At 30.2% G+C, this 25724-nt stretch overlaps 1 protein-coding gene across 2 annotated transcripts in view; it reads left to right on the forward strand.

Annotated features, from left to right (window-relative positions):
• The window catches only part of LOC132941744 (lachesin-like), a 211489-nt gene that overhangs the window by 63411 nt on the left and 122354 nt on the right, over positions 1-25724 (forward strand). For both annotated transcript variants that reach the window (XM_061009895.1, XM_061009896.1), the window contains exon 2: positions 15539-15710. In XM_061009895.1, the coding sequence (XP_060865878.1) occupies positions 15620-15710 (91 nt within the window). In that variant the 5' untranslated portion in view covers positions 15539-15619. The remainder of the gene's footprint in view (positions 1-15538; positions 15711-25724) is intronic.

The following is a 25724-nucleotide window of genomic DNA, read 5'->3' on the forward strand; positions in this document are numbered from 1 at the left end:
ATACATTGGAAGTTACGAAAATTTCTTCATAGTATTTTCATTGTTCACAATTGACACAAAATGTTTATATTCTTTATAGTTTTTTTTTTTTTAGTGGGGGGGGGGAGTGTTGGTCGAATCCTGCTCATTAGTTTATATCAACTGCATACTGTATATTATATATACAGGGAGTTTAATATATTAAATAACAAGTCTGGGCATAAACGAGTCAAAAATTTAAAGTAAAGTTAGTTTTACCTTATTTTAGTTTAATTGTCATTAACCTTATTTTTAAATAACTGATTTTTATTGATATAAACTTAATAAATAACGAGTTACTATAATCCAAGTTATGTTAATTTATACATAATTAAATAATAAATATTATAAAGTTACTATTGATGATGCATATTGTATGACCATTTACATTTTATTATTTAAAACTATATTACTGACTGTTCATAAATTAAAGATAAATAACTTTAAAAAAAAATTAAAATAACTATTATAATTTTAAATATTATTTAACATTTTTAAAAATTGTATTATCAACTTAGCTTAACTCAATAAAAAATTATTATCATTAATTTGCCCAGGCATGTTAATTATCAAAATGCATGTAACTACATATATAATTGTATAGTTATAAAACAAATTATTTAGTTAATTATCATTATAATACAATTATTAAACAAAACTAATGAGTAATCATTGCGTTTCATAATCATGTAGTGTGAAATTAGAGTTAGCGCAATTTACTATTGTTTTTCAAGGCCGGTCAAATTTTCAAAAAATATTTTTCTCAGTTATAGCAAATGTATAAGTTAACAAAAATTAAACGGTATAAAAAGTTTTAAAAATTGTCTAACATTTTAAAATTAAACTAGTTAAGGTGACGCTAAAAGTTAATTAAAAAAAAAAAATTACCGACCATTAAATATAATTGTACGCTGCTTTGTTTGTACATGCCTTTGCCTAGTCAATTGCAGTATGACCTACAAGTGACTAACATTGGCTATGAGTGCCAACAAATATATAAATATTTACAAACAAATAAACATGATTTTAATAATATGTTATATAGGTAATTTATGGATATAGAAATAAATATATATTTATTAAATGAAAACTGAAAGGTATTTATCATACTTATGAATCACTTAATTTAATTGGATTTAATCTTACAATATTAACTCGTTATTTAATAATATAATATTTTATTAATTAAATTAGATAAAAAAACTAAATCAATGAAAACTAAAAAAAATAAAAGTCTCTCTATAGGTTAAAATAAACTTAACCTTTTTACTTATTGATTTACCTTCATCCGGCCGGGTTCTCGGTATTTTATATACACACAATATTATGTTTATATCAAGTTTGAATGTATCGTTGTTTATATTTTATTTTATTTTTTATTTTTTTAATATACGATTATAATAAATTATGAACCTTCCGACTAAAATAAGGAATCTGGTTGCGTTTAATTTAATTAATATACGTAATTCAATATTAATAGGTAGGAATAACGTTACATTCGCGAGTTTTCTCGATTCCAATATTACATACTACGAATTCCGTCGAACACTCGTGTGGGCACATCATAATAATATCATATCTATACGTTATGTACTCTCGCTCTTGTACACCACGCGATTGTCGACCACCACCGCACAATGTGTTATTATTATTATAATAATTATCAAAGTAGGTATACATATGAATTCCGAATGATAAACGTTTTTCCGTATTGGTACACAACCACTCACAGTGCCATACACGTCAATATCAAAGTTTTTTTTAGAAGGATAATAAAATATACCATACCGAGTTTAATCGGATAGATCAGTGGTTCCCAAAGTCTGCAACACGGCAGGGTGTAAGCCATGCTGCTGTAGAATTTTTTATGGTCCAAAAACGAACTTGAAAACCGGCAATAGCACCGCTGGAAACAGTATTACAATTATGTAAATAAAAATGTATAACCTATAATTTGAATTAAATACATATTTTCATATTACCCATTACGATTTTTTCTGGTTTTTATTATTTTTTTCTACTTCTTATGATTAATTATGATAGTAGAACTTGGGAAGGGCGCCCTTAGAAAAACATAATTTTAAAAGGGCACCACAAACCAAGAAAGTTTGGGAACCTCTGGAATAGATGATATTACTTGGTCGAAAATGCGAAAACACGGTATAGGCACGTTGCTACGCATACGCAATTACTGTTATTTTTTGAAAACCAAAATAATCATTTTAGCTATACGGTAGCTAAAAATCAATACAAATATAAAATATAGTAATATAATATTGTGCATCATTACAGTAAAATGTAACTTGTAGCAATTAATATAAAAAAAAATAAACAAGAAATTATAATACAGAAGAAATATAATTGAAAGTTAAGTTAATTAAAATGATATATTATATATTATAATATGATGATTATTGATGATGGAATAATTTAAGCATTAAATAATAAAGAAGTTAACGAATATGTTAAGAAATAATTTAGACTTAAAAATAATAAAAATCATATAGTACTAAGTAAATATATATAATTTCTAATTCCATATTTTTTTCTAATCTTTATTATATTAATAGTATTCAATTTATGGGTCTAAGACATAACGGATGTCAGTGGTTATGGTTATAATATTAAATAAATGTATAGTGTTTGTTTGGTATCTTACACAATTTTAAATTTAATTTATCCCTTATGGGTTTGGGTTTTTTCATTAAATTAGTTTATATAATTACGTTTTAAAATACATATTACATTTTTAATAGGGATCTATAAGAAAAACGTATTTTAATTTTCAATTATATTAAAACAAAATTGATAGTTAACTTAATGACTGGGAACTGCTATTAGAATAGAAAAATGCAATTAAAATGTTTAACGAAAAACGCACGCGTTTGTTCGAGGATAACGATAACTGAAGAATGTTTGTCGTTCAGCGAAAATTAAACAATGTGCGTTAAATGAAAATTAAAACTAAAGAGCGCACTTCGAACATTTTGAAACTCTTAAACTTGGAAAGCGAGAATATACAATTGAAAATAGTGACACTAAATGACTTAAACGAACAGTTAACAACCAAAACGACGATAGACTACCTAATGACAAATTATTGATATTTATTAATCAATAATCGTGTTGATTCATATTGATCAATATAATACAATGAAAATCGAATTACGATAATCATCCCTCGAGATTAACGTAACATTATGATGGAGTTTTCCGAACACACATCACTAGATAATATTATCACAGAATAAAATATCATTTATTCTGTGGTATTATTATTATTATTATTATTACTATTACATTCTATACTATTATTATTATAACTATTGTTATTGCCATATAAATTATTATTATTAAGTGCATTTCATCATAGTCGATCAGAAATATATTATTGTGTTATTGTTATTATTTTGATGCGGAAATCGCGGATTGTTTATCGAGTTATTGAAATAAGTCACGTGTACGTGTATTTACTATAGTATGCATTGTTATTTATTATACGTTTGACCAGACTTTAACGCCCATAGAAGGTATTATCTGTATGTTTTTAATTCGGTAGAGCAGAGTTTCCGTTTCTGCCCAAAGACAGTAAGTTGACCCATAAGTCGTCACCAGAGGTACTTATCTCAATTATAACAACCATCGTCCGTCTGAACACAATAATTGACATGGTCATGACCGTTGTAAGTACATATCTCGCTCGGTTGTTTTCGCGTAACGACTATTATAATCGTATTATGTAGGTATAATATTATATATATATGAGACCTATATTATGTATTACCATCAAACGATCTCTCAGCCATCGACTGTGCGTTATTTTTTGTCCTTTACCTTTTCGAGTGTAATTGTGCGAGCGGAATTATTTAACGTTAGTAGGATAATATTCAGTCGTCATTATACAAATTAAACGGCGTACCCACAGAAGTCGAATCGACGACTTTAATTCCCAGTGACCGGATGGGGTAATTAATGCGTTGTGGTGTTTTTGAAAACGAAAACAATGCGATTATAATAAACATTTATGTTTAATGATGGTATTATCTTTCAAACTCTAGTCTTGACGATAGCGCATAGTACGGCGGTGGTCATTATCGTATGATACTACTATTATATTAATACAATATTCTCGCCGAACTAATTGCGAAACGACTATAAAATTATTTTAATTGTGCTTCTGAGTTGTAATTCCAAGCCGAAAACTGTGTTATTCATAGGTATTGCTAATCTTATCGTGTGACATAATATTAAGTCTATTTCTTGAACGTCCGCGGCATGATTATATATGCTCATCGTATTCCGTTCTTCGGGATTAATCTACACGCGATTCAAATGCCACATCATAGGTTTGTATAACTTCAGCACGTTATTTGAAGAGGATGAAATATGTATACGTGTGTCAGTCGGTGGGTTGAGTGTGTTTGTGTGTGTATTTATCCATCCTTCTGATCAGGCGTAATATGATGTTATGGTATTTTGGTACCAGTAGATTTCCATTTTCCGACGGTAAAGAGTGTTGTACATTCATCTAAATCAATCGATGATCATACAGTTTATCTATAAAAAAAATTAACCTTGATTATATCGTACACTCTGTTGTTCATCCGAATGTCACACAACAATTATTATAATGGTATGAGATCAACATCATATTAATATTATGGACTCTAATTGCAGTATGAAAACAATATTATATCACAATACCCAAAACTGCTGTACATCCCAAAGCATAAAATAACCAACGATGTCGCGTGTAACACAATTTTTGTAAAATATATTTAATACCTCTACTTGTCTCTATAAAAGTTTAAGCCTCTCATACTTTCATGGTTGTCACAGCAGTGAGACCTATACTATTGTAACATACGCTCTGAGACGGTGTGAATTGTTATTAATGAAATATTCGTCCGGTGGCGACGTCGCATTAGTGCAATCTACATGTCTGCGGTTATTTTACATCCCCGTAACTGAGAATAGTTCACTTGATATTCTGTTAACATGCAAAGATTATAATATATACCTAGTGACGCCTCCGCCGAGGTCCTGGTTCGGGTTCAGCCTCGACCAGAGGAATAAATTGTCATCAAGGGATGGCGACGCTATTCGCTCGGAAAATAAGTAGGTCTTAATGTGAATTTAGTTCAGCGTGAAATCTTTTGTGATAGGTCGGTGTGAGTTTACCGTGCAGAAAGGAAGACGACTACTGAGAGGTAATGATAAAGCGAGGAATCCGTGCGCGTTCGACGACGACGGGGTGTACATGCACCAGTCTGATTTTAATCGTTTTCCACCCTCCGCCACAGGAGCAGCAGTACATAATATTCGAATATAATAGGTTTAAAATATATAAGAATACAAAAATCTGTTGTACTCGGACGCGACGGTCGCTCGCGTTCGTATAATATATTATTATAACAGTTGTAGAATAATAAACGTAATTTACTTTATTAGTGTATTACCCAATGTTCACAACACTACAATAATAATGTTGTACCCAAATAATAACATAATTTCGATTAGCGAAAAATCACAGGCAGTCGCGATAATCAATAAGTACCTATACATGTATACTAGTAGTTGAACCAAAATAAATTTGTTATAATATTATTATTATAGTACGTATTGGTTTACCGTTACGAATGCAATTATTAGGAGTAATGATCAGCCGCAATAGGTTTTCCTATTATAAAACACATAACATTTATTATTATAGTTATCCATTACCTACAGCCTCGATCTTATAGCCCCGATTATGCGCCAGAGGTGCAATGGTGGTTTCAAGCCGTTCTTATTTTTGTCTAGAAATTATTTTAACATCAGCTCAGATTAAACATTTAGGATTTTTCTGCCGAAACAATGTCGTTATCATGGAATATTACGATGCTTTGTTGATTCTACAACCGGGAATTTATCGATTCCGCCGAATCATTCTATTTAGGAAATCTGTATAAATAAATTATGTCGGGTCCACTTAATATTGTCCATACAATGGCATTTACATAAACCTATAAATTGCACTGTGTATTACATTTATAAAAATATTCTATATTATAAGAAATCAGTCATACGTTTCAGACTTCATTTACATTTTACTAAAAACCCTTGTTAGGATAGTTAATTTATAACATAAGCCCAATATTAAATGTATAATATTAATGTAAAATAGGTGTAAAATATATTATGTACTGTGTATTTGTTTAGTTTATAATTTATTTAAGATAACAATAATTTGATATAGGTACGTACACAAATAAGTTAGAATACTATAATAAGTGAAATACTTAATTTATTTAAAAACAAATATAATATTATAATTGTGGCTCTGCGCAACGTGACTATGAAGCGAGAGTAAGTAACGTCCGCTGCCACTAGTTGCCGGATGGGTGACCACCCGGGTTTGATGTGGCTAAAACCTTGCCACACATGTACGCGTTGCTAACCAACCGTGTACCAACCGTACCAACGCTGCCGTGTCAACCCTACCAACCCCACAGGCTAACGACCTCAGTCGTCGAAGCCTTACTCTAATAAAAAAAAATTCGCATATTATGCTGGTACTTTAACACGTTACACACTTACACCTACAATGAATCGAAATTAACGTATACAGCCGCTTCAGTCGGTGTTTGTCGGCTGCACACCCGCCCGGCAACCCGCAAAAAATTTGCACTATTTACTACTTGTCAAAAGTCCGTCGTCGGACTATCACCGAATTCGATAAATCATGTTTTATAGTATATCATTTATGGATTAATAAAATACAATTTATATATAATATATCATTATCTCCTCCTCTATATACTCGATGCGCCGCCACGTTTAGTTATTATTATTACGCGGTCATACAACTACAAAGGCCAATGGCCATTGTTATTAAACAGACAAAATATATTATTTGTGTCATATGCATGTGTGTGCGTGTAAATCGGACGATCCGTTTGATTAAAACGTTGGGTGCTGCAATCGTTTCCGGCGGCGTCGGGTGAATAATACCGACACACACGCTCAGCGCGCGCTGTAGAGCATTTCGGCCGAACGCGGAGTGGGCGTGTTCGCGCGCTTGTTTGTGGGTTGGGTGGGAAAGATTTATCGCGTCAGCCTCGGCCACCCTCTCGCGCGTTTCGGTCCAAAACCACTGCCGCCACCGCCGCCGGTCGTCGGGTTTCGCTTCAAAAACCGTTCGACTTACCTGTCGTATTTTGGCAAAAACAAGACCCGCTCACATAAATCATCGGTGGTGGCGGTGGCGGTCGGTCGTTATGATATTATTATATTATTAGCCGCAAATCCGTGACTGCGAATATTTACTGAAAAAAAAAATGTTCCTATATATAATATATAGGTACCTGTATAATATACCCACAAGGAAAAAAGTAATTCGTAAAAAATAAAATGAATAAAAAAAACACGTATGATTAATATGTTGGTAATTTGTATTATAATATACTATATGCTAACCATTTGAACGTCGATGCACGGTTTTATTTACCGTTTATTCACCATAAATTTCATTTTTTTTTTCTTTCTTTAAAACATATTATTATTTTTAACAATATTATCGTTGATTAACAAATTACTATAATACATATTGATATTACTATCATCGTTGAGGAATCATGGATTGGTTGCGTTTCGCTGACATTAAATACTGATTTAAGTATATTATTATATCGTTATGAAATTCCGTTGACCCGAAGTAAACGAAATATTGTGATGAACTGCGACGCATAAAATGATGTAAAATGTGTCATTATTCATTATTTGTTTGTTTCTTGTATTATTATTCAATTCTAATGAATATTATAATAATATTTTATTAAACATTGCACATTTCCACCCAACACACTGCACATAGCTATAAATATCTACCAGTAATTAATATGGAACCTACTTATAATATTCTTCAATATTTATAAATCTTCGAAACGCTCTACACGTCTAATGTATATATTATAATAATAGAACATCATTAAAGTCTCTGTTCCAAAGAACACGGGATTTATTAATTTCTATACCTTTGAAAGTGTCTCGTGCAACTCGATATTTCTGTAAAACAAAATATAGAAGTCAAGAGCCAGCTTTACTCGTCCAGCAACTAAAATAATATTTAATAAAATATTCATCGTTATTTTTCGGATGAGTAATTATTAGTGAATAATATTAAAATAAAATTAATAATATACAAATTATTTACATAATAGGTATGTATGTAAAATATATTTGCAATTTTACATAAATATATATTTTTATGTATTCATTTAGTTTAAACTCGGAGCGTTTCTATATTATAATTGTACAACATTTTTAGTATCTAGTTATAAACTATAATTAAGTGTGGAAGTTAATTCACAGATTTTACTATGAAAAAATCCAAAATGTCACAATACACTTTTACATTAAAATTAAAAAATACGAATGGAAAAATGTTGTTAATATATTTATTTTTATTCAAAAAAAAAAAAAAAAAACAAGTACCAAACAAAATAGGCAAAAAAGTATGCGTTTAAAAATATATGATTGTATAGACGCATAGTAGTTATATAATTGGAAAATTCGTCATTAAATATAAAATTTCGTCAAAGTTTCCTTTATTTTTCAGACCCAACAATGTTCTGTTCACTTGTGTATGAACCAGTTTTACAATTTATTTAGCATACTTCTGTTCCGTGTCACTATATTGCATTACAATTGATTTTTTCTAATATCACCATCATAAATTCATAAATATCACCAAATTGTACGTTTTAATTTATAAAAATCAAGAAAAACGTGGGAAACTGCGAATAATAATTGTGCTTGTAAAAATCGTAAATAAGTTTAGATTTGTAGTTTACTTCCAAGACCTAATATATCTTATATAATAAGATATGATTGATTATTATTTTCATTTAAAATATTATAATCATGTGAAAATAATACATATTATAGTGTAGACCACATGGTATATAATATGATAATATGTTATGTATTACTGTATACGTATAAAAAAATATTTGTTAATATTGTTTTTATGTCAGAAATAATGAATAAAAAGTGTATACTTATAATATTGACCCTGAAAAAATGATCAAAAATTAATTGTGGGATTTATTTGTAACACGGCGATCTGAATAGGCAAAATAACACCATATATTATGTACATAGTTGTTTGAACTTGTTTCGTTATTTGTTAAAAAGCGTTATTGTAAACAAATTACTACAATATTTAAAACAAATAATTTCATAGTTTTTCATACTATAGATAGGTGATATATAGCGCTATAAATGCAAAGCACAATGTATTTGATTTTAGAGAACACTTACAGTAACTGTGATCGTCTACAGAATATTGTAAATCATCATAATATTTAAAATAGGTATAATATTATTGTCCGAAGTTTATTTATTAATACCCATTGTTGTTCATAAAATGATATAAAAGAGTTTATATAATAATTATTCATTGGTTTGAATACAAACAAATTACGTAAATTGAATGGCATAAATTAATTTTTATTTGTTCATAAAATAATAGTTAATAAACTTTAAGTTGTATAATATAATATTACATACAGATCTGACCATTTCTCCGGCGTATATATTGTTTTCCACCGGGAATCAACTCTAATTACATTTTTCTTTCGTATACCTTCTAATCGTTAGTCTATGACATTACATTTTGTTTGGGAAACTAGTGTGTTGTTGAGTAAATTTAGTTAAATCGAACAAATATAGGGTTAAAAAAATTACTTTACAGTTACCTAATAAACATGCATCAAAAACAGTAACGATATACAACTATATAATAATATCTTATAAATATAAAAATCTCGTATTATTATATGTTCTACATTCCAATAAAATATTATCACGTAAAAAGTAAACTTAAAATCAAATAAGTCTAATGAGATGTGAATGGCTTATTTATAACTGATATTTTGAAAAATGTTTAATTCTAAATAAGACATCATTCGGTTTATACTTGTAATTTGATTTATGCTAAACAGTGTTTCAAAAAAAAATATACTTATAGTAGATTATATTGTTAATCTTCAGAGGATTGTTTAAAATTTGATTTTCAGGATTTTTAAATATATTTAAAAACAATGTTTTGAAATTCTTTAGATTTTTTGTACTACTTAAGGAGTGTCTTGCGGTGATATTAGCTTGTGTTTTTTTAACAAAAATTCCATTTTATTGTTAGTTATTTAGTGGATAGTTTTTCTAAAACTGGTGTAACAGAATTAAAGTTCAATCATTTTTTAGTTACTGTACTAAAGATAATAAGTCCACAATAATGGGTTTGGGATATTTGGGGCTATAGTGATTTTAAAACTGTAGTTTTTATTATTATTAATCCATCAAAATTAATAATTTGTAAATATGATCTAAGTATAATAAATAAATAAATAATAGACCCAATATTGCAATGTCATCTACTTTATATTTTTGTAAAATTATATTTCGATGCGTAAGGACTATTGTACTTAGTATATACATTTTAACAACTGAATTTTCATTTAGGTATATAAAAATGACCCACTTAATAATTCACAGTAAAAGTAACTTACTTCACAATAATTCACACTAGGTTCTTATTTAAAAAAAAAAAAAAGTCTGTATCATCACAGAACCCTACTCAAGAATTTTAAAAAATGGTATTAGAGTATTTTTAAAAATTCCATAAAATCATAATTTGAATAAATGCATAATTTAAGAATAAAATGGTGGTGAAAATGCCTGCATGCTTAATAAATCATACTGTGTAGTGCTGAGAAATTCCAGGTAAATAAAAATATTACTTACCATCGATAGTAGTTACTTTGGTAAATTGTATAACTGTTAATATTTTACAACTATTTGCACGTATAAGACGTATGACATGATACTATGAATTATGTTGCAGTAGAAACCTGACTAATTCAAGTATTGTATTACCCACGATTGGTAGTTAATATTTAAATATGCGTGTTTTAATTTATAATTATAATTTATTATATTATAGCCTTTGCGTAGTTAGTTAAGCTGGGACATCAGTACCTATTCACAAACTTTCAAAAAATAAAAATAATTTCAATATTGTATGTCAGCATATTTTTTCTTCTGTCTATGCTCTATAGTCTGTACTTTGTATAATATCATAATAATATATTGATATATTATAATACTACAATAATAAATGAAAAGAAAGAACAAAAAGCACTGTTTATTTATTTTGAACATGATTCACATGATAGATTTACGTCTAGTGCCCCATAATATACTACAAGAATTATATAAACAGTATGTTCTTCCGTCTACATAAAAGTACTTTAAAATACATAATAGTAATAATAATAATAATAATAATAATAATAATAATCCTTCACCTAAACAGACGCAGACAATGATATAAGGTGAACGGTATCCTCGTTCAGTTGTAAAACGATTTCATTTTGTGCAAATGTAAAATTGCGTATAATATAATAGATGCATATATTTACATTTGTTGAACACAAAGTAACAATAATAATGTATTGAAAAGAATGACATTTCGTAGTCCAGAAGCGCTTTGTGTCTCATGATTTCACAATGTAATAACATTTAGAGATTTGTTACGTCATAAAGACTTTGTTTTACACGGAAATATGAAAAAATAAAATATTTACATACCGTTATAATACTCTACTCGACAATGAATAGATAAAGTAATAAAGCAATTTAACACTCGGTAGGGGGAATCAAATAAACCTATTGTTTAAGCACTATTATAATAAACGATTTATCATCAAACGAAAATCGAGACAATCAATAGAGGTGGGTAAGCAGAACTTGACAACTGAAAGTGTACTACAATTTCTAATAAAAGTATGATATTTTTTAACGAAACGAAAAACTGATTTATTTTATTTTTATTAAATTATACTTTACTTTATTATAAAATAATATGCCATTCAAATTTCCAAATGTGGAAGAGGTAGCGATATTTCAATCAATGCCCGTTACATGTAGCAGCGCAAATTGGATAGGCTGAAAACAATTCTTTGACAATGTGTACAGCGCAAAAAAAAATTTTAAAAATGTGGAGTTTGAGTCCATGTCTTTAGCATTGAAATATTTGTATAGATTATCTATAGTTATTAACGTTAGGAACTGTTCAAAACTGATATTTCTAAAGTTAAAGCTAATGACATGGCTCGTGGTTAACTAGATGAGCGAAAATTTCAAAAGTATACATGCAAATTGACACAATAAATTCCCAGAACGATAATCAGGTATTTCTAATTAATAAACTATAAATAACTAATAAATACCTAATACAAGTATTCATATTAAACGTTTTCGTCTTTCTCATTAAAAAATATACCTAACTCTTGAAACGTTAAACTCCTAATTAGTTTGCATCAAACAAACAATTTAGTGTGGGAGTAGCATAACTTACTGCTTTTCGTTGTATTCATCAACAATCTATTCATCCATCTATGTGAAAAATGACGTAAAATGCCTACAAAGAGAAGCGCTGGTGACAGTTGAAAATCAAGCAATTCGTCGCAGCATAATCAACCCCCATCGAAATTAGTTTACAACAATTTAACGAAAAACCTTTAAAAAATATTTCGTCATTACAATATTAGAAGTAGAGACGAGACGATTATTTAAGAGGGAGTGCACACAGTTTTCAACTGAAAGTTGTATTAAGATATTTTTATTTTTATTAAAATAATTAATAATAATTTTTATTGACCACGTCTTAATGGATTAGTACTTTAGTCAATTTGTTAAAATCTAAACGGGGTTCGATGTGGCGCGGTGGTTGTCCGCAGTCACTAAGGTGTGCTGTGGTCAAGCATCGTCCGGCGCGATGGATCCCGGATGGGTGACCACAAAAGGATATTGGTGACGAATCATTGCCCCGGATAAAAACACGTGTTTAGAAGTACCAACCGTAATCTCTCACACACTAATGAGTAATGATCCATGTCGGCAAAAGTCATTAAAAAAAAATATTCTAAATATTATATTTTACGGGTACATTTGTTTATTTTAATATGCAAAATATTACAATGTTATTATATAAATAAATGTATGCTCTATTAATAAATTTCCATTCATGGTATATTAATTGTGCTCTATCCATTGACCACTAACTATAAATTGACATCGATCCATTATATACACAGCTAATTGTACTAACTGATCTAACTGCAGTATATAGACATACATTATATACATACATATATTATGATGTAAGAATCAAATCACAGATTGAGTTCTTGTATATGTTGTATATCTAACTATAGATATAATCTAGTTCATCATAAAACTACATGTGTTGTATTTTTTTGACTGTATTAATACAACTTTTCTGATATATAATTATTAAATAATAATAATATTCGGGATAATTGTTTACGTGGAAATAGCATTTTTTAATCGTTTGAACATAATATAACCACATTGTATAAATGTATAGGTAGAATATAACCATAACCGTTCGCTGTATTGTTGGTACCTATTTAATTCAATAATATCATTACCGTCACCGTCAACTACACAATGAATTAGTACACATCGGAGCTCAAAGGCAAGATAATTTGTAACGGTAGCCTATTTAGATTTGCGGTCTTGGGAATAATAAGTGCACGTAAACAATATAAAATTAATTTACAATATTTGTAGTAATTCCCCTTGGAGGTTTGATAAAAATAAATTAAACGCTATGTAAATACAGTTGATGCATTCGGTTATGTGTATTTTCTAGTGTAAAAAGAAAATAGGTAGGTGCGTATAAATGATCTTTATTCTGCAGAAGTCTAGACCGCGGACTATGGAAAAGATAAAAACATATTATTATGGGCTTAAAAAAAAAGCGCACACGCACACAAGCACACTCACTTAGACGTCATGCCGAATACACGTGGCGGTAAAAACATTTCTACGTTGGGTTTATTACGATTAGAAAGATTTATTAGGTTTACGCAATAAAATTATAAAAATGTACACCACGACAAACAACCGGAACTCGTATATTTTACTCGAATTCCGCCGAGCGGTTAAACCGAGTGACCAAACAATTCTTTACCACGTCTTCTCCGTATTATTATCATCGTTTTCATTTTCATTATTATTATTATTATTATTATTATATCATCATCATTATTATTATCATACGCTCTTGTCGAGGTTTGTTTTGAAAAGTTTTCCATATTTTATGAAAAAGCAAAACGTATAATATTACTGTGGCTGTTGTACACTTATGCTGTACCTACGTAAGTTTTATTGCCCAGAAAGCGTCCAACGACAATATTATATTAGTTTTAGTGCAATAAGGGAACAAGCAACAAGTCACGCGATAGTTCATAACATCATTATAATATTATTATGCATCACAGTATTTAAATAAGTACACGCCTGCAGTGATATTATTAGGATGACACGATTTATTATAAGATTCGATCGGGTTGAACATCATAATCCCCGGTCTTGGATTATCTTTCGGGATCGGTGTCGATATCACTGAACGCGCCGCACACGATGGCCTGTTGTAAATTATAATATATAGGTCATCGGAAAATTAATAAATCTAATAAAATATGGTCAATGCGCAGTACAACGAATACGTGTGGTTCTCTTGCAGCTGACCGTGGTCGACTATAATACGTCTGCACCTAGTGTCTTCGATACGTCTCGAGCAATAATACTTTCTGTATAACTTGTTATTTTGCTCACAGTTGTATAATGTATTTGTTTTCGAGAGACACCATCTCCGGATTCCGTGAGCTCACGTAACGGAACTGAAAACGATCGATGTGACGATTACGAGAGGGGGAGAAAAACATAACATAATAGGAATGCATTTATAAAACGACCGAAAACAATAGATTCGCGACCAGATTTCCCCACGCAAGCGGAGTATTTGACGATCAAATCGCTGAATCGAAAGTACTCTACTACGATCCATAATATCAAAATAAGCGTATTACATACTATATCTATAAACTATATTAAACATTTTTATGATGATGTGTACCATAATTACATAGATACCATTTATTGTGTATTATATTGTAATATGCTATGTATGAGTTTATTCTCGGGATTTTAGATCTATCAGTGGTTACATCAAATAGGACCATGCGTTATTTATATACCTGCGTCATGTATTTATTTAATATAATCATATGCCGTACCCGGCAGACACATAATTTGTCACTGTGATTGTTGTCTAATAATCAGTTGATTGTGTGTATTGTATGACGCGGACATTGACGTGCTTTAGGCCTATAATAGCTGCGTAATGGGTATAAAAAATAACAGAAGTATTAATAGCATAGAGTAAAGAATAGTTATGCTACCTATAATTCAGATGCAACAATTACAAAATATATTATTGATATTATTACCACTACCTATGTATTTAAAAATAAAAATGTTTTTGACTTTTCCAAAATAGTACCTTTGCCCATTACTATATTGACATTAATTAATATCAAATATTTTTTTTTTCGTTTCCAGTTTGAATTATTAATATATTATGGTAATAAAATGGATGTCATTTCAGATCTCCGAACAGTTACCGTAACATCTGTAGTGTGCATAAATGTGAGCCTAAATTACGGGAGCTGGTCCTATCTTCGGAGAAATGCGGCCCTATACCTACACAGTCGCAGTGGACTCGTGGACCTCGAGGACTTTGTTGCTGGTCTTCGCAGTGGTCGCCGTCGGCAGTTCTGGTAAGACAACAATAATTTAATAATCATCTACATTCTATATAAAATAACAATTATTCATAACAGTCGTGTAGCCTGAGAGTACGTAATATATAAAATTAGGCACCTGCATATTATAATAATTCAGAGTAATTTATTCTATCATCAGTGGAGAAAATCATTAACTTGATTAACATTTGTCGGAAAAATATAAATAAGCAAATTAAATGTTAAGACAGTTGAAGGTAGGCACTTGTGTGTCTGTTTCTTGAAAAAGACGATTTTCTTTAAAATTGGTATTCTGAATGTATGATATTTTATAATTTGCATTTTTATAACAATAACAAATTATTTTATATTTTAAAGAATGAAGTTATTAGGAAGTAATTTCTTGGTGTATAAAAAATTATATTAAACAAATAGTTGTAGAAAAGTTACAAATTTTAGATGAACATAATAGTGCACTACAAAAACTTTATTTTTTTCTACTGAATCTAATGGTAGTTAACTATTGAAAAACAAAGACATATTACACATAATTACTATAGGAAATTTATTAAACTATAATATTTACGCATCGATGGTATATTGTCAGCGTTTACAACATGAATCAAATCAGAGAAGAACAAAAATTACTGTCTAAGATTAATAAGTCTGGCAACGAATGGACGGTTTTTGTTTATTTTTCTTTTGAAACTTGACGGCGATAATGATCTTACTCGATCAGGCATGACGGACGTGGTAGAGATTTTCATTATTCGCGTATAATATTAATAATAATAGTTATCCAAGTCCATGGTGCAATATATTATGACTTATGTGGGACACTATAATAATATAATCAATACCGGCGAAGAGTTCTCAGTCACCGTTTGGACTATAATCGACGATTTGGTTGAGGAACCTCGATAATCATATTGTCAAACAGTTTATAATAGCCAATGTGAGTGCATTAGTAGGGAAAAGTACATTTAGGGATATTATAGATTGCAATATTTTAATTTTTAATTGAGAAAATTACATACGTAATTGGTCTTAGTATGGCTTAGCATGGTCAAGTGGTTGATGCAAAAGAATGACTGTGAAACAAACAACACTTAAAATTAAATAATACAATATTGAGATGGTAACGTAGTGCCAAAAAAAATTTATCTGAAACAATTATTGTTATATAGTAATATCTGAAGTTACTTCCAGCCCATACTATCATTACAATCGTATACATATTATAACCATATCGTAACGTTTAAAATGCATAGCATGTATTTCACTAAGTACAAAGGTAAAATGTAATTTTTATAATTCCACTTCAAAGTCAAATTCAAAATTGGATACGAGTTTTTCTTAATTGCGTTAATAAGGCCTTAATTTTATACTTATTTTCGCAGTTTTTCACGAATACTAATATTTTAAGTTTCAAAAAACCACATGATAATATGATATTATGACGGAAATTTATTTGTAAAATCTCAGGTGGATTTTTAAAACAATGAGATAAAAACAAGTTAACATACTGTATAAATAGGTACACTCTTTAACCCACTATCAGTTTATACAAATTTAAAGATAGATAATAAAAAGTTTGTTACATTTAAAAAAGAAAAATTTAATTCAAATTTAAACTCAAAAAGAGGGACGGGTTGAAATTAAAAAAAAAAATTGTTTTCTGCGTATTCGTGTATATGAAAGGTTAAATAATATTTTAAATATTATTTGAGAATACTCAAAAATAAGTGAAACATCACAAATAAAATGTGCGTCATACTTACTTTTGAAATATTTCATGCTGATTTATCATTGAACACACCACCATAAGTATTATAATATGTTATGGCCACTATTGAAAAAAAGATTTTATGTGGACTTCATTGCAATCAGACGTGTCCGAGCTTGAGAGTTTATTTTGTTTGGGCCTGAGGATCAGAGAGTTTTAATTAAACCAGCAATGGACCCAGGGGCATCGGTTTCTTCGGGTGATTCTTGGAAGAGTGGCCGATGCATGTGGTCGGGGGTGCTCGAGTGTGCATGTGTACAACGATGTTGGGGAGGGGGTAGGAGTATAGTGAACACACTTTGAAAAACTTCATTTCGATAAAATTAATAAAAACCCGTGACGGTGGCAGTGGCGGCATTTGGGTCAGATGCAATAGACTAGCTCAATTACTGGGTCTGCGGTACTGAGCGTGAATGCGAACGTGTATAGCCACCGCTGCCACCATCACTACGTCAGAGACCGAGCCCGGAACGTGTCTGGACCTTTTGAACGTGATTCAAGTCCGATGATGGGGACGATGGGACGAAATTAATTTTTTTTTTTTTATTATTACATCCTAAAATAATACGGACGTTAAGTCTGCTCTAGCAGTGGATCACTAGCTCCTCCTCCGCTGTACAAATTACGGACAGATGACGTGTGAGGGTATATCACGCACAGTGTGTGTGCGGCGTTTGTTAGGTCGTAAACGAAATGTGGCAAATAGGCGTGCATGTGGTTTCATTTTTTTTATATAATATTTTTATTTTTATATTTGGTAAAAGGCTTCAATTAAATATGTTTATAGCCTACATCAACTTAATGTTTAAACAAAGAGGTATAAATGTACAGTGAAACTCAATACTAATATTGACAAGTAATTTACAATTTATGGCTAAGGTGTGTGTTGCAGAAAAATGCACTGATTGCGACGGTGTTCTCTTCATTGAGGGCTTGGTGAAGTATGAGAGGGTTATTGAGGGTCTTGCGGGCTTCGGTGTATTTAGGGCAGTTGATAACTATATTTTCTATTGTTAGAGTTACATTTCAAATATTGCATATTGGTGGGGTTCCTTCCTGATGAGATATGCATGTTTTAGGTGAGAGTGGCCTATTTTAGCTCGATCAATGGTTACTTCCTATCTTATTTTTGATCAGGAGGATAATTGAATTAATTTTAAAACAATTTTACAATTTATCCATTTGTCGGTGAGAGGTAGATTTTGTGTGAAATGTCTGCCATTCTTCCATTATTTTGTTTTGGATTATGTTAAACGTTTCGAATATGAGGAGGATGAATTAATTTTTATGAATAATGGTGATGAGGTGGCTTCATAGGCTGTCAGGTCTGCTTTCTCATTCCCAGGTGTCCCGATGTGTGAGGGAACCCACAAAAAATATATAGGGTTATTTATTTCAGATATCAGTTTCTAAATATCAAGACTGGGCATTAACGAGGTAAAAAGTTAAAGTTAAGTTAAAAAGTTAATTTAATTTAAACTTTTTGACTTAACTAGTTACTTTTGGCTTTTCATTAACTTAACTGTTAACTTACTAAATTTCTTTCTTAATTAACGTGAAATTAATGAGTTAATTTTTGATTTTAAGAAGTAAGTGAAGTTAATTTATTTTGTTTATAATTTTATAATATTCCACTATTTCAGTCTATTTCGTTTTCATGACAAAACATATGTATCGTAAATTGTTTGAAGTTAAAAATTATATCATTCGAATCTAACTTATATGGAAATAGGTACTGTATGAAGTTTAAACACTAGGTATATCGTAAAATTTAGTTTTGGGTTGGAAAAAATTTAAGTACGCTAGCGTTGTAAAAACAAATTAACTTTTTTTTTTAACTTAATAAAAAGTTAACAAAAAGTGTGTATTAACTTTTTACTTGACTAAATTAACCTATAGTTAAATTAACTTTTAACTTTTAATTTTTTGTTATTGGTGCATATTAACTTAACTTAACTGAGTTAAAAAAAAATCATTAACTTGCCCAGCCTTTCTAAATATGCTGAACAAGCTCATTTTTTGGGTAGGGATTTGAGATTGATGCGAGCGTGCTCAAAGAGTCACTAATAATAATGCTGCAGCTTATTAGGTTTGAAGATGAGATTATTTTTAGTACTTCGTAAATAGCATAAGTCTTAGCTTCCGTGATTACAGAAAAACCCATGCCAAATTTATTTTTGAAGGCGTCAGTATAACATATTAAATATACTAATCAGCTTTTTTTCCTGGTTCAACCGCTTAAAAGATAAAATACGTCAATACAAATAATTTAATACAGAAATCACTATTTTGGAAAAAAAGTGACTTTTCTGTTTTCTTCCCTGTACCCTTCAGTTTTGTGAATATTATATTATAAGGCAAATTCATATATAAAATGTGAAAAAAAAAACATTTTTGTCAGTCTAAAAAATTTGATGATTAATCATTAATATAGTTTTTATTATTTGTAACGTAAATATCATAATATAAATTATACTGTCTAGACGTTGTATACTTGGTACCAGTTTTAGCATATCTGCGTAATTATATTGTACTCTTATAATATAATATTAAAACAACAGTACAATTATTGAATTATATCATAATTGCCGAATTTAATGGTAGGTACATAGTTTACCAATACCTAATAATTTTCGAACAAACGTGACGAGAGGTAACATTGTAAACGCTCTCCCGACGGGACTGCGTGAAATATGACCACGTCGTAGCCACCGTCGGAGGTCAACTACGCCAATAAGTTACAAACGAAAAGTCTTAAAACTATGTTGTTCGGGTTAAAACAATTATTGAGCGCGTGAGGAAGAATAGCGTTTCATAGTACTTGTGTTCATTTTGTTTTGTCTTTGACGGAAATACTTTTGTTTTTAAACAACGTCAACACCGAGCCCCATATCAGCCACACACACGCATTATATACATACAGTCGTACGATTTAGTCTTTCATATATCGGACGTATATACGTATTATGCACGCACGCAGTCTTTTTTTAGGGTTTTGGACTTGTACACATACGCCTAAGTACGGCAAGTAAAAACAAAAACGCCACCGCCACTGCTGTCCCTCGCGTAATCCTCGAGGGATTTTTTTATCAATCCCCCAAATCTGATCGCCGCCGCCGATTTATAATATCGCCCTATTTCGTACGTGCAACTTCCGCCGATATAATATATTATACTCCCGGTTGGTGCGAAACTTTCCGCAGCCGGATTTACCAGGCCGTATATACTCACAGAAAAAACGACAATAACAACAACAACAACAACAACAATATAATGATACGCTTTGAATTGGATTCTTGTAGTATACTCACATATCCCGTGGATGGAAAATGGAGAAATTTCGTACCTATACGAGTCAAGATACACATTATATTGTACAGGATGATTCACTTAACATGCTCATCCCCCTTTTTTCTTTCAATAATTCAGTCATTCAAAATCTGATTTAGGGAATTTTTAAATACTACACTCTAAGATCATATTTTCAAACTCTTGAGATTTGTTGTACCACTTAGGTGTGTACTTTGGAGAAACAAAGTTCCGTTACTCAAATATGAACTCCTCCCTTTTCTACTGTAAATAATTTTAGCAGATCATTTTTATCAAAACGTTAAAGTATCAGACACAAAATGTTAACTAGTAGTTTTTGAGTTATTTAAGTTTGGGTTCATGGCTTCGTGCATAGTTGAAACAATAATTATGCCGACGTTAAAAGGTGACGTCTTCTACTTTTTTGAACATTTTCAAGATGTCACACTCCAGTCGTCTCAATCATCTCGTGCAATCAGCGACCAACAGGATCTGTATTTTTAACACTTTTCTTAAGTTTGGTTTCATTTATAATAATAATATGACGTATCGTTGTTCTTAACCTTGCGACTACTATCGTTACCGCAGGTTATTTGATTTTTCGTAATTTCCTGTTCATTGAATAGTACGACGATTTTATGCAGTAGTAGCAACAATTTTTTTTTAGTGTTTGCCGGCCCGAATACGGTTTGATATCCGAGAAAACCAATATCTTCTATTATCGCTCGAGATTCACGTCGGCATAATATATTATTATAACGAGTACCTTCGGTTAACATCTCATGATGAAAACGCCGTAGTGCTATCCAATCGACAACATTAAACTACGGCTTTCGTTGATTATTATGGTTATTATTATAATAAAGCACCCTCGGTGCACGATGCGATGTACACAGTTGTACCTATTATACAAGCACAGAGTTTTCAAACTACTTTACTATCGATAATCCACAACCGTCAGATGATAATAAATAATAATTATTATAGGTAGGTAAATCGTATATTATTGTTATTATTATTATTATTATTATTATTATTGTACTTTAACGATGACGCTGCGCCAATTATACCCGGTGCTATTGTCGTACAGACGATTGACTGGGCACGGACACGATTCTAGTTGCCATATAAACAACCAACACGGCTCGTGTGTGTATTGTACTATTATTGTCACCGAAACGCCTCCTATTATCTGTTTTACGTATAACTAATATCGTGGTAATCGCAACACCACTCGTTGATATTTTCGTGTTAAATACAAAAACAATTATTAAGAGTTTCGTTCCGACACGAGTGTAGTTAAGTCATAATTAAGGCTTGGATTTAAATGCCCTTGAAAAATATTGAATAAACACAATTTATGAGCTAAAAAATCTAAACAATTCTCCAAAATTTACCCCGGATTTCTCCAAAAATCAAGATAATTTTGTGAATCGAAATCCGAGCCCTAGTCATAATAACATTACAGTACCTAATAAACTGTTGTGACAGATGTTCGGCCGGTTGTACATATTATATCTTTTGTGCACAATAATAATATTATGGCTAGCACAAAACCACGACGCAATACCGAACGAGTGCTCGATTATGCGTTTAAAAATCGCACCACTAATTTAAACGGATTTCCGGACGTAATGTTATTATTGTAGCGTTATTGTTTTTCACAAAACCACTCGTGGTGGCAATAATTCGGAATATTATTTTATTATCATTATTATTATTATTATTATTATTAAAAGTTTATGCACGTTTTGTGAACCGAAACATCCGTTCGGTCTACTTTTTATCATAACGCTATATTGTAATATCTACCCTCACACGTTTTCAATTCAGCGTAACACTGATATAACAGGTACCTATAGCTAATAATAATCATTATTGGTATAATTTATTGTTATAACTTTGACGACACCGTCGTCGGTTCCCCGGAGAAATGTACGTAGGTATAATATTGTCGTGCGAGCGATAACAACTTTTTACCGGCACACTTATATTATTTGTTTTAACACGATCGATATACTCTAAATACAATTATAATGTAAGTCATTATGTTTAACGACATTACAATTTACAATACTTCTCTGTTCGATAATTTATGCCCAAATGTGATTTGGTGTGCAGGATACCTACCTAAAATTACCATACTTAGTAAGTTCATACGTCATCATAAAAATGGCGTCGGAACAAAGAATCCACAATTTTTCCCGAATCTTTTAGAAAATAAAAATTTGTTAAAAATATTTTATCGTGAATATATTGTAAAACTACAAAATGGTAATTTTATGTCGAATGGTACACGATAAAAAAGAATAATTACAATACCTAGGTGATATACATATCATATTTTTTATTATCTAGCTTATGATCAACAGAATTACGTCTTGTTATGTCCTCATGGAAATATTTTTAATTCGATTCAAGTACAATTAACTAGATTTGAAAGTGTTAATTTTGTTTACAAAACTCGAGCACAATTATCAAAGGATATTTCTTGATAAATCTAACCAACCCGAAGGATGCATTATAACGATAGATTTGTGTGGAAAGTCCATTCAAACATAAGTTTTTTACTTGCCACGAAAAGAAGTTCTTCTTCGTATCTACTGTTCGGGAACAAATCCAGAAATTATTTAATAATATATTATGGTATTTTTTTTCTCACTATGTGGAAATATAATATATTTGTCCAAAACTCTGTTTCTAAGTGACCACCTGTACAACTTGTATTCATATAAATCGATTTTTAAAAGCCGCCTTCACCGGAGATGTACTATTTTTTATTTTATTTATTTAACGCGGCAAAATTGGCATGTTCATGAATTTCTTTACACCGGACACTCCCCCGTATTAATTTTCACCGTCTAACTCCACTAAACTGTATTGAATATGGTCTTGGAACTGGCCCAACAACATCGAGGCGGTCTTATTTCGCTGTATATATGATTCTATTACATCGGATGGATGTGCGGGGTGCATCGGACGTCAGGTACGCTGGTTTCCGGCCAAAATGGTTAAACCCTAAGACAATTTATTTAAATCCGATTAAATCAATTAACATATTCTTAAGACTAATTTACAACCGTCGACGATATATTAGTCATATATATATATATATAATATGTATTCGAAACCGTTTCATTACCGCTGGATGTATATAATACATTAGGCTATAATAATAATAATACATACGATTCCGTTTAAATTGAATAAAAACAAATAATCAATAATGACGCCTTACCTACGATGACCGTCGAGTGGATTCATATAATACATTATATACATAAATATATTTTGTTTATTTTATCAAAGTTACATAATATGTCTGACACGGGATGTGCAAAACGTAGTTTCAAAATAAAAATTCAGGTAAGAAGACCATGTAATCATAGCCAGTGTTCGGATTAGATAAGTAGTTTTTTATCTAGATAAAGATAAAGATAATGCAACTTTAATGTATCTAGATAGAGATAAAAGATAACTTAACTCATATTTATCTAGATAAAGATAAAGATAAATACTTTTTTATCTAGATAAAAAAAAGATACAATTTTTTTTTTTAATGGGTTTTAAATTTAGGTATATTTTAGTTCGGCACTAGGAACATAATAATAATAATGATGATATAAATGAAAATAATTACATTATATTTTATAAACCATAAACTTGGTTTGAGAATCTGTATAAATATTTAAATGCGTTTGTACAATTTCGCGATTTTTATCAATAAAAAATGTATCTAAATGAATTCATTTAGATAAGTAAAAAAAATTATCTAAGATAAACGTTTAGATACCTTGTAACTATTTATCTAGATAAGATAAAAGATGAACAAATAATTATCTAGATATTCATCTAGATAAATTTATCTAGGTAAGTCCGAACACTGATCATAGCAGTAACAGCAAGGTACATATCATATCGATATTATATGTAATTTATGCACCAACCTAATAATTCGACAGATATAATAACATCATTAAATACCGTGAATAATATAAATTGAAAACTAAAATATTTTTATTATTAATATACTAACAAAATAAAACTTTTAATAACACATATTTTTATTCGTTATCAATTTTAATCACTTATATGTTATTAAAGTATCTACGGTTCACCACGACTAAATATCACGGGTTTTCCTGATTTATTCTTGTAAATGTTAATAAAAAATATATGTTTTTTTATTTAAGAATTTACCGGCTTCAACAACTTACTAAGGTTATTGTTATTTTACAGTTAAAATAAAAATATCTTAATAATATTTACGGTAAATAATTAGTTTGTGTTTTCGTTTTATTATGTTGATTAAACCAGAGTTTGTTAGTTAGATTGCATTTTGAGATGATCTTAATGATTTTTGAAATTTGTTCTTCATTGAGAATTTCTCTGATGAAAACTAAGAATTGTGCGTGTTGGTTCGTATATATGAGGCATTCCTCAAATATGTATTTTTATTGTGATGTGTGATTGACATGTATTGCATATTGGTGGATGATCTTTACTTATATTAGAAAATGCCTTGCACAATAGGTACAAATGGATTTTTTTTTTAAAACATTATTAAATATTTTTATCATAGTTGGTTGCGTCACCGTTGCTGTTTTAATAAAATATATTAATACAAAAATTCCAGGAATATGACTAGTAGTAATACGCGGAAAACTGATCTCACACATTGTATAAATTCTATAGTTTTATAATATTATAAGTAAGGAAATATTATAATATTTACGACGTCGAAGGGTGGAACGTGATAAAAAAGAAAAACGCACTTAAATCACTGCACTTAGACTTAATACTTGTTGATAAACAAAATAAAAATATGTATTAGCTCGGAAAAATAATACTCACGCATAACCTGGCACGAATCTACATAAATATAAGGTGATTCTTTTTATCGTGAATTATTATGGCATTATAATATTAATAGGAAGTGGTACGTTTTAATATAA

This window comes from Metopolophium dirhodum, chromosome 3 (assembly GCF_019925205.1).
Source record: "Metopolophium dirhodum isolate CAU chromosome 3, ASM1992520v1, whole genome shotgun sequence".
NCBI lineage: Eukaryota > Metazoa > Arthropoda > Insecta > Hemiptera > Aphididae > Metopolophium > Metopolophium dirhodum.